The sequence below is a fragment of the Opisthocomus hoazin genome, chromosome 12, assembly GCF_030867145.1.
Source record: "Opisthocomus hoazin isolate bOpiHoa1 chromosome 12, bOpiHoa1.hap1, whole genome shotgun sequence".
Classification (NCBI taxonomy): domain Eukaryota; kingdom Metazoa; phylum Chordata; class Aves; order Opisthocomiformes; family Opisthocomidae; genus Opisthocomus; species Opisthocomus hoazin.
This window is the reverse complement of record NC_134425.1, coordinates 24,385,939-24,398,130: the sequence shown is the minus strand read 5'-3', so window position 1 is coordinate 24,398,130 and position 12,192 is coordinate 24,385,939. Positions and strand designations below refer to the sequence as shown.

The window sequence follows — 12,192 nt, the reverse complement described above, 5'->3', positions numbered from 1 at the left end:
AATAGTGTGGCTGAGGATTGGAAGCCCATGGAGATTGTTGTAGTTTGTAAACATGAAAAGCATCTGATGTATTTAGAGAAAAACCTTCTAGAAGGGTAGAAACTGATCAAAATGGTAAATAGAGATGTATGCGCTTTTGGGGTGAATAACTGCAAATGCATCAGAAGGGGAAGGAGGTCCATGGCTACTTCAGGTGGCTTTTTTTCCTTGTCTCCTGTTTCTGTAGCAACCCAGCGATGTCCTGACTTTTCAATACAAGCCTCTCTCTTTAAAAAACGTCTGCTCGCTGCCAGTCAGCGTTGTCCTGGCTTTGGAGCAACCCTTCGTAATCTGTGATGCAGCCCGGCAGCCCCTCTCTGCAGATGTTCAGGTGAGCAGCCGGGGACCTTCCTTCTGGTGGGGTTTGAAGGAGGAGGAGTGTGGTGGTACACTTGTGTTGGGAGATCCTCCAGCAGAGAAGTTTATTCTTTCGAGTTAGCAGTAGACTGGCCTGAACTAAATCAGATTCAGAATGAGCTGCTGAAGGAAAGGCAATATCAGCTGAATTGGGGAAGTGCATCCTGGCTGGAGGCCGTGAGGAGAGGGCAGCAGGCAGCTAGGTCTGGGCAAGCCAGGTAGCAAAGGTGTCTGTTGGAAGCCATCGCAGCTCTCCAGCAGCCATCCTCGGACAACCTCTAGAGCAGCTTGTCCTCTTCAAGCCCCGCTCTCAGGAAGGCGGAGGACGCTCCTCCCGCCTGTGCCTGGCACCTGCCCCGTTCTTGGTGGAAGGTGTTGGACATGGACACTGCTAAACTGGTGGTGTTGTAGGTACGGCTGCCAGCTGCGTGCCGGTGACGACCTCCTGGAAGGTGAGGCTGCAGTGCTGTGTCGCTTGTGCTGTGAGGGTCAAGGAGTTCCTCTAGAGTCAGGGCAAAAGGTCCCAGCATGCCAGAGTGCTGTTTTGGTGGAGTATTTAGCAAAAGGCTTTTGTGAGTCCAGAACTCAGGAGAACAATGTTTATTTCCCTCTGTATTGATGCGGAGCACAGAGACACGAGCCTGAGATAGTCTCAGACAAGAGTGTTGTGGTGCTCACATGCTGTAAAGAAAATGAAGGATGAACCAAGAGGCCTATGCTGGGGTCACACTTTGAACATTTACACGTTTCATACTGTCGGACCTTGGGACTTCATCACACTGGTGATTAATACTCTTCATCTGCTTGCAGCCCGTGAAGCTGGAGGTGGGGGCGGAACTTCATCTCTCCATCAGATTTAACCCTGCTTATGAAGAGGATTTGAGTAGCCGGGTAGCAGAGAAGACTCTGAAGATACGGTTTCTCGAGCATCCCCGTGAGGAGCAGGTCACCATTCGGGGAGAAGTCTACTTCCCGAATCTCCGTTTCGAGACCATGGCCCTGGACTTTGGCTGCATCCTGAATGACACTGAAGATGTGTACCACATCAAGATGACCAACTGCAGCCCCCTTCCCGTCCGGTACCAGTGGTCGTTCCTGACAGGCAGCCAGATTCGGTATGTGCACCGTTGTCCTCTCCTTGGAGCTCTTCTCCTTCCTCGTGTCCTGTTTGTGCTTTAGAAAGACCAAGGCTGTTTGCCTGCGGTCTGACAAATTGCTTTCAGCTTTCGCTTGCGGAAATAACGCCTGCCAGCCGTGGTCGGGCTGGACGCTCAGGGAATAGGTGATCTGCAGCGGTTTGATGCTGGGGAGGAAACAGAGTTCTCCAGCCAAGCTGGGGCTATAAGATGCTACGAACGCATTTTGCATAGCCCATAACCTGGAGTCCTGCTTTATTTCTGGAGCTACAAACCCGTGCGGAGGTACTGGGAGAAGCAGATAGATAAGATGACCTCTTTTCCTTCCCTGCCAACCCTGTTTGTTGTCATTTTGTCCTGAGAACCCACACAGGCACTGCCACCAGAGCAAAGAGCTGCTGTCCCAGTCTCTTGCTGCTGCTTTGCTGTGGCCCCTGTCCTGGTTCCCCTGGCAAGGGAAGCTGGTGTGGCTGGCTGCTTCCCCAGACCTTCGTGGCCTGAGGCAAGCACCTTGGTGAAGTGAGGCTTCATCACAGCACGTCGCGTTCACGAACCAGCTGTTTGGTGTTTGACAGCGAAACGGCAGGTTCTGCTGCGGCTTTAGGTACGGCTGTAGGTGTTGGTGGGAGCACTGGTCTGAGCATCCCCGGGTGGCAGGGCCGTCCTGCGCTGCTCTGTGGTGTCTGAGCCCAAGAGCAGTCTCACAGTTGTGCTGGAGCACCTCTGTGAACACATTGCTAGCAGTTCCTCCCACTGTGGCCTCTGTGCATAGCACAGAAGTGCAGTCTGGGCAGTGTTAATTACAGTAGCAATGGTTTTTCCATAATGCCCTAGGAAACCGAGCAAAGTTAACCATTGTGCATCGAAGTGCGGCTATTACCAATAATAGAGATCATCACTAAAGAGTTTTGTTTAGGGAGCTGGGATCTGGCTCAGAGGAGACGACCTGTTGGGAACTGGAAGTTAGCTATGGCTATGGGGAGAGCTTGGAGGAGAAGCCCTCTCGCAGCTGGGTCTTAGCAGGTAACAAGAAGTCTTTAGCGTGGCCCTTCTCGCTGCACGGCACCTTCAGGAACAGACCCTAAAGTGCAGAGGAAAGTATGCAAAAGCAGGTGGAGGGAGGTGGGCAGGGAAAGGGCACAGGGCTGTAAGCTCTGCTTGGAGGCCCCTGTCCACTCCTGGTAAATTAGATGAGGGTTTAATGACAAGCTAAAGGGAAAATCTGATTTTGATGATAGAACAATGCATCTGTTTTATACTAACGGAGAAACAAGCGCATGGCAGCGAAGCCTGTGTGGAATTGATTTCCTCTGGGGCCACTTGTTGGCTGGTTGCCTGTTTCTCTTTACTCTTCTTTTTTGAGAACCGATTCAGGGTTTTGGAAATGTTGACCACTGAATCAGTTTTCAGCTTTTAATTACCCTGTCTCCACCTGACCTGGTTTTGCTTGGACCTGAGCCTGCAGGTGCTGGTTCCTCTGGTGGCTGCTGAGCCACCCAGCTCTGCTGAGCCCGTTGCAGTGGAGGGTGCCGAGCACCTGGCTCGATAGCAGCCTCTGCTCCCAAGGGTTTGGCGTAGCCCCTTTGCTGGCTCGTTAGCGCTTGTGGACATTAGGACAGCTGCCTTTTCTGCTCTGCATGTTAATTAAGCAGTAATGTACTCTCTCTGGGTCCCTCGGCAGAGGTCATGTGATCCTTGGTGGTAGAGCTGGAAATGAAGACAGTCTCCAAGCTATTAACACCTCAAATTGCTCATTAAGAGCCCAGCAGAAGGGCAGCCTGTCAGATATTATTTCTGGTCCACATTAAGCACTGTTGGTATTCTAAATGATCAGATCAAACTAACTCATTCTGACATGGAGGGAACCGAACATCAGGTCTGATGAAGGTGAGCTTGATAGAATGTCACCATCCGTACATCTAACCTTGCTGGAGCCCATCAGCAGAGACTCCCAGCACCAGTCAGGCACACACATTTCTTTTGGCCAGGGGAGAAAAATGTTGTTTCTGCTGCTGGAGCTGTTGCTTTGCGACTGTGGAATACCTGCGGCGCAGCAGGGAGCTGAATCTTCTCCTCGACATTTGCAGTATATTGATGAAAAATGAGGGAAACTTCCTTCCCAGGAGCTCGCACCACCAGTGCCCTCCCAGGGGCCGCATCCTGCCCAGGAGCTGCTCATGCAGGCTTCTCTACCTCCCAGTGCGGGTCCGTGATCAGAGTTCTGTTATTTTCCAGGTTCAGCCCTCCAGCACCGAAATTCTTCACCAAACCCCAAGCGCCGAAGGAAGAGGGAGCCCAGTCGGAGCGCTCGGCGTCTGCAGAGGGCAGCTCCAGCGACGGGGGTGCGGAGGAGCCAGCCGAAGCCCTGGGAGCGGCGGGGGATCCTGCCCGAGAGCCAGCAGATGACTCCTTGGAGGCACAGGTAGATTTTTCTTGTGGACCTGCTGCTTGCGTTGCCTCCCCCAGCTTGCCAGGGAAAAGCCGTGCTGGTGCCGAGCGCCCGTTTTGCTGCTGTGCTGTCACGTGCCCCGAGAGCGGGCTGGACACGGGGCTTCTGGGGAGGGAGAAGTGGGAGAGTTTTGCTTGGAGAAGCCCACTCAGGTCCTCCTGACCTATGTTGAGTGGGGGACTTTTTTCCCTTGTTCCTTTACAATGTAAAATGAGGCTTTTATCTGCATGTGATGCGAAGGCTTTCAGTTTCCTGTGTCGAGCCGTGCCAAGCACTGAGCTTCACATCCCACCTTCTCAGCCCCAGCTAGAGCCACCCATTGCCACGTCTCTGCCTTCACCGAGACCCCGTACTGCAGTGACAGCCACAGAGCTGTCTTGTATAAAACAAGACTTTGCCAAGCTGCGGTCTCTTCCTCCTCGCTATTCTGTGGTGCCCAGCGGCAGGACAAGGGGCAACGGGCACAAACTGAAGCCTAGGAGGTTCCAGCTGAACATGAGGAAGAACTTCTTCACTCTGAGGGTGACGGAGCCCTGGCCCAGGCTGGCCGGGGAGGCTGTGGAGTCTCCTTCTCTGGAGATATTCAAGACCCGCCTGGACACAGTCCTGTGCAGCCCCTGCTGTAGGTGATCCTGCTTCGGCAGGGGGTTGGATTGGGTGACCCACAGAGGGCCCTTCCAACCCCGAACATTCTGTGATTCTGTGAAGATTGTTCCCATGGTTCCTCCACTGGAAAGCATAACGTATGCAGGATGAGATTAGAATGATTTTGCCTGTGTTTGAGGAAGAGGTCCCTCCAGCTACGTCTGCCCCTTGCTCCAAGCCATGGCTGCTCTTCTGCGTCCATTTTGCTGCCTGACATCTTGATGTCTCCTCCCCTCCCTGCAGATTTTCGACATCCTGCCGCTGTTCGGTGTGCTGCAGCCGGGCGAGAGCCAGCGGGTCGCCTTCACCTTCTTCGGCCACGCCAACATCGTCGCCCACGTCACGGCGCTGTGCCGGGTAGAGGGAGGCCCGACCTACGAGATCGCGCTGAGCGGGGAGGCTTCGCTCATCCACTACCTCCTAGACGTCACGGAGATCGACTGCGGGCTCCAGGTACCGCACGCTTCTCTTGGCAGAGGTCCTTGTCTTGAAACCAGCACCGACGGGTTGCTGCCCACCTAGGTCTGGGGCTCTCTCCCCTTCCCAGCTACTTTGTTAGCTCTGTGGCTTGGAAGTACAAACTTTGAGTCAAACGTCCTGCATCCAAGCTGGTTTTTAATGGCCATCTCCACCCCCTCCAGAGCGGGGAATTCCTCCTCTGCAAGGTACCTAAGGCTGCCTCCTGGGGCAGGCAGGGTCCCAGCGGTGATCTCCAGAGGGAAGTGCCCCGGGACAGCCATCCTCTGATCTGCAGCTAACGCCTGAGGTCTGAGGAGATGCTCTCTTGTAACGCTCTTGATTAATCCACAAAATAAACCAGGGAGGAAGTCACCTTGGGCTTCCAGTCGCTGTAGCTGGAAAGAATGTCCCAGCGTAATCCCCACTTTTTATTTTTGGTTAAAGACCCCACAGATGCTTCCAGCTGTTGGCACAGATGTGTGGCACCGTCTCCCTTTTGCTGTCCGTGCAAGCTCTGCAAATCCTTGTGTGCAGGTGCCTTTTCTGCAATGTCTTGATGCCACCTCCTCTGTTTCAGCCAGCTGTGAAGTGACACCTTGAAACACGGAGGGCTTGTATCCGCTTTGGTTTCTTTAGAGCTGGTCTTGATGTGGTTGGTATTTCCCCTCTGCATGCTGCCAGAAGTATCTGTCCCTGTGTGGGGCTGAGAGGTACCCTGGGGGTTCCCAAGCCAAGTGCCCGGAGCTCCTTTGCCCTGCTTCTCTCCTGCCTTCTGTTCATTTGCTCTCATCCCAACGAAAGCGGGAGGACGTTCCTGGCCTCAGAGCTGAGTCTTCAACTCCCCACTCCTCTGTCCTCCCTTCAGCTGTTTAACGAAGTCACCGAAGCAGAGGTCACCCTGCAGAACAGCGGCAAGATGGGATTCACCTACGTGGTGCTCGACGCCAGCGCGGCCGCTGCCGACGACCCTCTGCCCGGCGTGCCCCTGGTCGTGCCCAGCACGGTGAGTACGGAGGTAGCACAAGGGATTAACCCTGGCCCGGTGTCCAGCTGCCTGAGAGAGTGTTATGGGGGAAAAGCAGAAGAAAACAGAAGAAAAAAACCCTAAAAGCAGCTGGGGGAGACAGGGCCGTAAGCAATTGCTGCTGGGGGGCAGAGAAGGCGAAGCAGGCGCGTGAAGCAGCTCCATGATCGAACGGGATTCGCAACTTGTCCCTGGCCGTCACAAACCCTGCCTGCCCCTTGCCAGCACTGCCCAGGGGAGACTTGAATCCTGTTTTGCTTGGGCACGAAGCTCCTTTGCCAGGAGTTGTAACAGCCCCCGCCCCGGTCCCTTGCCCCTCCAGCTTTGCAGCAGCGCTGTGGGGCAGCGAGGGGGCCGGGGAGGAGCAGGGCTGGCACAGCAAGGAGCGGGGTTGGCAGCATCCCACCATCCCAGCTTCCCAGCCCTGCGTGGACGCCTTCGAGCTGAAGCAGCCTTCCGATCTTTGTCCCTGTTCGCAGTGGGAAGGGGAAGCCAAATGGCTTTCAGGTTTCTTCATGCCCGTCTCCTCCAAGGGCTGAGGCGCTGATGCCCTCTCCCTGCGAGCTTCTGAAGACGCAGCTCGGCTTGGCCCCACGCAGAGGCTGCTGCGATGGCGTCTTCGGCGCTGGCAGCTTGGCCTGCGTTTGCAGAGCTGTGTGTGTGCAGGTGGCCGTGAGCCTGGGTGGGCTCCTCCAGCCTGGGTGTGACTGCACGGGCCGGAGGTGTTTGGGTAGGGTCAGGCCCTTTGACAGCAGCCTGGGAGCCACTGCTGTGCTGGGGCAGCAGCTGCTGGCCCTGCGGAGAGCGCGGGCACTCCACGCAGCTTCTGCAGCGGCTGGTGACAGAGCTTTTCTTTATTCCGGCTGGCTCTTGCTAGCAGAGGGTGAGCACCGTTAGCAGAAGAGCTTGCTCGTGCTGAGCAAAGGAGGGTCTGTGCTGTGGGACCGCACGTGTGATGAGGACATACCGCATCCCGGCGTAGCAGACTCGAGGTTTTGGATGCGAGAAAGCTAGAAAGTGATGTTGTCTGACGTTTTCTGATAGGGGAGAACCTGTCTGTTCTTCTCGGCACGTCTATCGTGTGAGCCGTCCTTCCAGCAAACCCTCTCTGATGCGTTCCCTCCCTGTTCTGCCGTGCTGTGCAGGGTTACATTGGACCTGGCAAGGAGCAAGTGCTGAAAGTCTGCTACCTGCCAGGAGTGCCTGGAGTCTTCTGCAGGACTTTCCGGCTCCAAGTGGGTCATCTAGAGCCAGCAGAAATCTCCCTGAAGGGAGAGGGCAGCTTTCCCAGGATCTGCTTGGACCTGCCTAGGAACATCAAAGGTGAGCAGTGCCAGTCTGCTCCCCAGGAACGTCTTCTGGTTTCTCCCCCATGCCGTATGCCCACGGGGCAGCTCACAGCCACCTCCACCAAGCCTAGAGGTTTCAGGGCTGTTGGACCAACACTCAGCCCTCTGGTTGCTTCCTGAGTCTCTAGCAGACGAGCCCATGTGGGCTTTGTCCCAGGAACCATCCTGCAGAGCTTGCCAGCGTATCTGTGCGAGCCCTGGAAAGATGATGGCTAGACAGAAACGCTCGGGAAAGCCGTAATACAGGCTGGCAGGGATTTTGGCAGCATTGGATTTGCATCACGTTGCACGGGGTGAGAGATGCTGCTGTGTGTGGAGGAAGGTGGTGGGTGGGAGTGAACGTCAGGATTCAGAGAGGAGAGCAGCATCCGCTTGCCATACATGGCTGGAGGAGTGTGTTTCTGGGAGAGGGCATCACTGGGGGCATCGGGGCTTCCCAGCTTAAATGGGAATGGCACTGTGCCCACGCTTCTGTTTGTGGATGTTTTCTTCATCCAGGAAACAAAAAATATGAGAAGGCCCTCAAGGAGGTGAAAGAAAAGCTGGAAGACGACGGCCACAGAGCTGAAGCAGTTGTTCTGGGGGAGGCTGTGGCTGCAGAGCCACCCACGGACGACTCGGGCACCGTGGTGAGGACAGACGCTGCCCCGTTCGGCACGTGCCACCCTCCCCCTGCGTCCTTTGGTCCCCTTGCGCCCTGCAGCAGGCTTCCCGGTGCCCTGCTGGCACTTGGGTCCTCCCTGTCCACGCCTGGCCACGGCCATGCATCAGCTGAGCGCTGCCCACCTCTGGCAGTTGTCCCTCTGGGAGATGCGTGAGCTTCCTGACTGCCCCGGGGAGAGATCCTGCAGACTGTGCTCAAGGGGTGGAATTTCTGGTGCTGGCGCTGGGGCTGCAGGTCATCGCTGGGGGGTTTGTTGCTCACAGCCCAGCCCTGCCAGGTTTGCAGAGCTGGCTGCGCCCTGGGACTGTGCTGTCAGCGCTTGTCTCCAGGAGGCACCAGCTGTGTGGTGGTTCCCTTTCCAAGAGAGCTTTGTCCAAGCTGCTTTGGCACTGGCTAGAGGCAGTCCAGTACTTGGAGCTCTGGGAGGTTCCTGGCTTCTCTGTCTGTCTGACCAGCTGAGCTTTTGTGATAGTGACTGGGCAGGTGAAGATGCAGGAGTTCATTTCCCTTGAGAGAAGGTCGTGCCTAAGAGAGCAGGAGGTGTCACAGGCGCTGAGCAGCGACCCAGGGGACCCCGTCACCCCTCTCAGCAAGAGCAGGATGGGATCCTCTTTCGAAGACAAGCCTGTGCCTCGGGAGGGACCTTTGCCAACCAGCCACTGTCTTTCCCTTCCTTCCCTCAGCTGGACACTCGGCTGCAGATGCAGATGGAGCAGATGCTGCTAGAGGAACACGCCCTGGAGCAGCAGAAAGCTCTGGCCTCCGGTCACCCAGAGGACACTTCCTTTGACCAGCGTGCTCGTCGGAGGCTTCTCAAGTTAGTGGGGACTCCCATAGCCTATCTCCAGGTGCCCCGAGGGTACCACCCAGCAGTGCTCCTGCGAGCTCCTTCTGTCTGCAGAGCTGGGAGTAGCTGGGGGCTGCAGAAAGGGCCTGAGCCTGCTCCCTGTCAGCAGCGCTGTGTCCTCACTTCCACAGAGCCACCCTCAGCTTTGGAGGTGCTCAGCTCCCCACAGGTGCTGGGTTCTGTTCTGAGCGGGGTCCAGCGCAGGCCATCAAGCCCTGCCAGAGAGCACAGGCGCCATCCCTGCTGACCAGCTCTGAACGAGGCAACTCAGAGCTAGCGTCTTTGTTCTAACGAACAGAGCACACTAAGCAATGAGAGCAGGTTGGCAAACCCTTGACAAACCCCAAACCAGGTGGCTTGGGTGCTAGTGGAACTGGAGGGCTTAGCTAGGTGACTTGGTAGTTCCTGTTGCTCCTTCCTGCTGGGGCGCGGGTGTGGTAGGCTCCAGTTCAAGAAGAAGATGCTCTACAAAACAGATGATTTATGTGCTTTCCTGAGTGGGATTGCTCTGGAAAAGGACCTTCCCGTGAAGCTTGTAGGTGCCGATTACTGCGTTTACTGGTGCTGCTTTGGGGACAGATCTGGTTGCAGAGCGGTGAAGAGTTCCTGCGCAGGCGTATCTTATGACAAGGTCCCGAAGCAATTTCAGGCTTGGGCTGTATGCCAGGCTTAGCAGTTTCATTGAGACCAGTGGAGGTCCAGTGGCCTTAGCTACCATGGCTTTTCGTAGCAGAGGAGCTGTGACCAGCATCCATTTTAAAGTAATTTTATTTGAAGGTGCCATTGTTAGCTGACAAAACCTAGGACCTACGCTCCCAGTGACTTAGCAAAGTCTTACTACCAGGTGGTCAGGCCTTGGGTTTCATGGGCTTGGGTTGAGTTTCTACAGCAGTGAATAGAGAAATACCCACTTGATTTGCCTCTTCCATCCACTTGGAAATGTGCCCAGGCTGTGGTTAAAGGACTGTCCCTCCTCCTTTCAGAGCCGAGCTGCCCAAGTACATCCTGGACTTTGGCTACGTCATTCTTGGGAGCATCCAGACGCAGATCGTGAAGGTCACCAACACTGGGCAGTTCCCTGTGTCCTTCCACGCCAATACATGGGTCCTGCGTGACACAGGTAACGGGTGCTGGAGAGACTTCCCGTGGGCTTGAAGGAGCCGTCTCTGGCAGATTAGCTTAAGCCACAGGACAAGGGGTGTTTTTTGAGTGCTTGTTCATCTAGCTTTGTGCTCCTTGGGCCCCTCTGCCTCGCACTTTAGACCCGGAGTTCTCCTGGTCAGCAGTACCCAGAGACCTGTCCTGCCTGTGACTGGCCTACCACCTCATTGCAGGGGCTAGAGGGGCTGATCACCTTGGTCACCTCCCAGCATCTTCTGCTCTTGGCTACCGTGAGCATCAGCTGAGTTTCGTTGTGCTCTCCTTGGGCTTGTGTTGCAACGGGACGGACCCGTTGTGGTTTGCAAGGGCTTTTTTCAAAGCTCATAATGTGATAGCACTTCTGTTCAGCCTTTGTTGAGAAAGCAGCCTGTGAGGCCCTCTGTTATATCAAAACAGGCTTCTGAAACAGGCCCTGAGGTGAGGCTGCAGTACCATCAAATGGTGACTCGCCGTGTCTGAAAGGTGGTCAGGTGTCTCCTTGAAGTTGTTTTCCAGGGAGCACCACAGCACGGGGGAACCTTAGTTGGAAATTCTCCTGTGGAGAGATCTGTGAATCCTTCCCTGGGAGGCCTGATGAAGGAATTGCTGGAGCTCCTCGACAGATCAATTTCCTTTTTACCACGTGGGTGTTGGATTCTGGCCGTCAAAACCCTTTCTCCTTGCGCGGTGATAAGGGAGAAGGAGCGGCAGGCTTCTCCGTAGATGCAAAGGGGTCCTTCACAGAGCTGCCAGCCGGGAGACACGTGTGGCCTTAACGCTGATTCACGTGGATTGCGTGTCTATCTCAGCTGCTTTATGTTCGTCTCCTCAAGGTTTCCGCGTGGAGCTGGACCGCGTGAAGCACCTGCCCTGCTGTGAGACCAAGACCTTTGAAGTGCGCTTCGACCCACAGAGTGCCAACCTGCCGCTGGGAGAGGTGGATGTGCTCCTGCCCATCAAGGTACCGCATGCTTCCTCACCTCCCTGTGCCCACACCACCTTCCGGGGCAGGCAGCAGGTTGGGGACAGCAGCAGATGTCACTCAGGCTCTCAACTGGATGCTCTGTCCTTCCCTAGGTAGCCAGAGGCCCCACGTTTTGCGTCCGTCTCCGTGCCAAGGTGGCCGTGCCGTCCCTGTGCCTCTCCAGGGACAGTCTGGAGTTCTCCGCTGTCCAGTGTGGGCAGTGCCGGGAAGAAACCATCCAGCTCCACAATCGGCTCCAGATCCCTTGTAAATGGTTCATCACCGTGAATGAACCTGTCAAGAAGGTAAAGCACAAGCAATAGGTGACGTGTAACTTCTTGGTTGGGTTTTCTTTGCCTCTCTTGCCTTTTCTGCCCCTGTGGCTGCCTGAGCACTTGGGCTGCAGCTCGTTTGAGGAAGCTTTAGAGGGCACAGAGCAAGGCTGGTTCACCTGGACCTGTTCACTAGCTGATGCTTCACTTCTCTGTCCCCTTCACCCGTTCCTCCTCTTCTGAGGACAGTGCCTCCCCGTCTGCCTGCCCTGCCTACGAGTGTTCTCTCAGTTCTAGGCCAGCGGTGGCCGCAGCTGGCCTGGGCGTGGGTGCTCTCAGCGCTGTGGCCGTAGCTCGGAGCACCGCAGGAACGGAGGGTCTGTCCTGGCAGACCAAGGAGGCCTCACACAGCTGTGTTTTCTGCTCAGGTGGACAAGCATTTGCCAGCGAGCGTGCGTCGGGAGCTGCTCCGGGAGTTGAAGACCAAGCCCTGTGTCTTTGAGGCGCTGCCCTCGGCTGGAGCTCTCGGTCCAGGACAGCGATGCAATGTGCGAGTCAGGTTTTCACCCACGGAAGAGGTGAGATTGGCGGGTGTCGCCCTCCGGAGGTCTGGTGGGACAGTGTGGTAATGAGAGCCCAGCGCAGGGAGGAGGAGACGAGGTCTGCCTCCACACAGAGCTTTCTGTAGACCCCGTACTCCCCGTGCCTCAGTTTCCCCTGCAGCACACCCTTCTGAGAGGGGCTTTGAAATCCCGTGGGGGACAAACCGGCCACCAGACACCCTCCTGGGCAGAGCAGGATTGTCACCTGCAGCGGTGTGCTGCCAGCGGTCCCTGTGACTCTGGCC

At 56.0% G+C, this 12,192-nt stretch overlaps 1 protein-coding gene across 2 annotated transcripts in view; it reads left to right on the top strand.

Annotated features, from left to right (window-relative positions):
- The window catches only part of LOC142362889 (hydrocephalus-inducing protein homolog), a 59,663-nt gene that overhangs the window by 45,392 nt on the left and 2,079 nt on the right, over positions 1-12,192 (top strand). For both annotated transcript variants that reach the window (XM_075433971.1, XM_075433972.1), the window contains exons 22-33: positions 227-370; positions 1,207-1,511; positions 3,768-3,954; positions 4,870-5,079; positions 5,951-6,088; positions 7,255-7,432; positions 7,957-8,087; positions 8,806-8,939; positions 9,953-10,089; positions 10,943-11,070; positions 11,187-11,378; positions 11,774-11,923. In XM_075433971.1, coding sequence (XP_075290086.1) covers positions 227-370; positions 1,207-1,511; positions 3,768-3,954; positions 4,870-5,079; positions 5,951-6,088; positions 7,255-7,432; positions 7,957-8,087; positions 8,806-8,939; positions 9,953-10,089; positions 10,943-11,070; positions 11,187-11,378; positions 11,774-11,923 — 2,034 coding nt within the window. The remainder of the gene's footprint in view (positions 1-226; positions 371-1,206; positions 1,512-3,767; positions 3,955-4,869; positions 5,080-5,950; positions 6,089-7,254; positions 7,433-7,956; positions 8,088-8,805; positions 8,940-9,952; positions 10,090-10,942; positions 11,071-11,186; positions 11,379-11,773; positions 11,924-12,192) is intronic.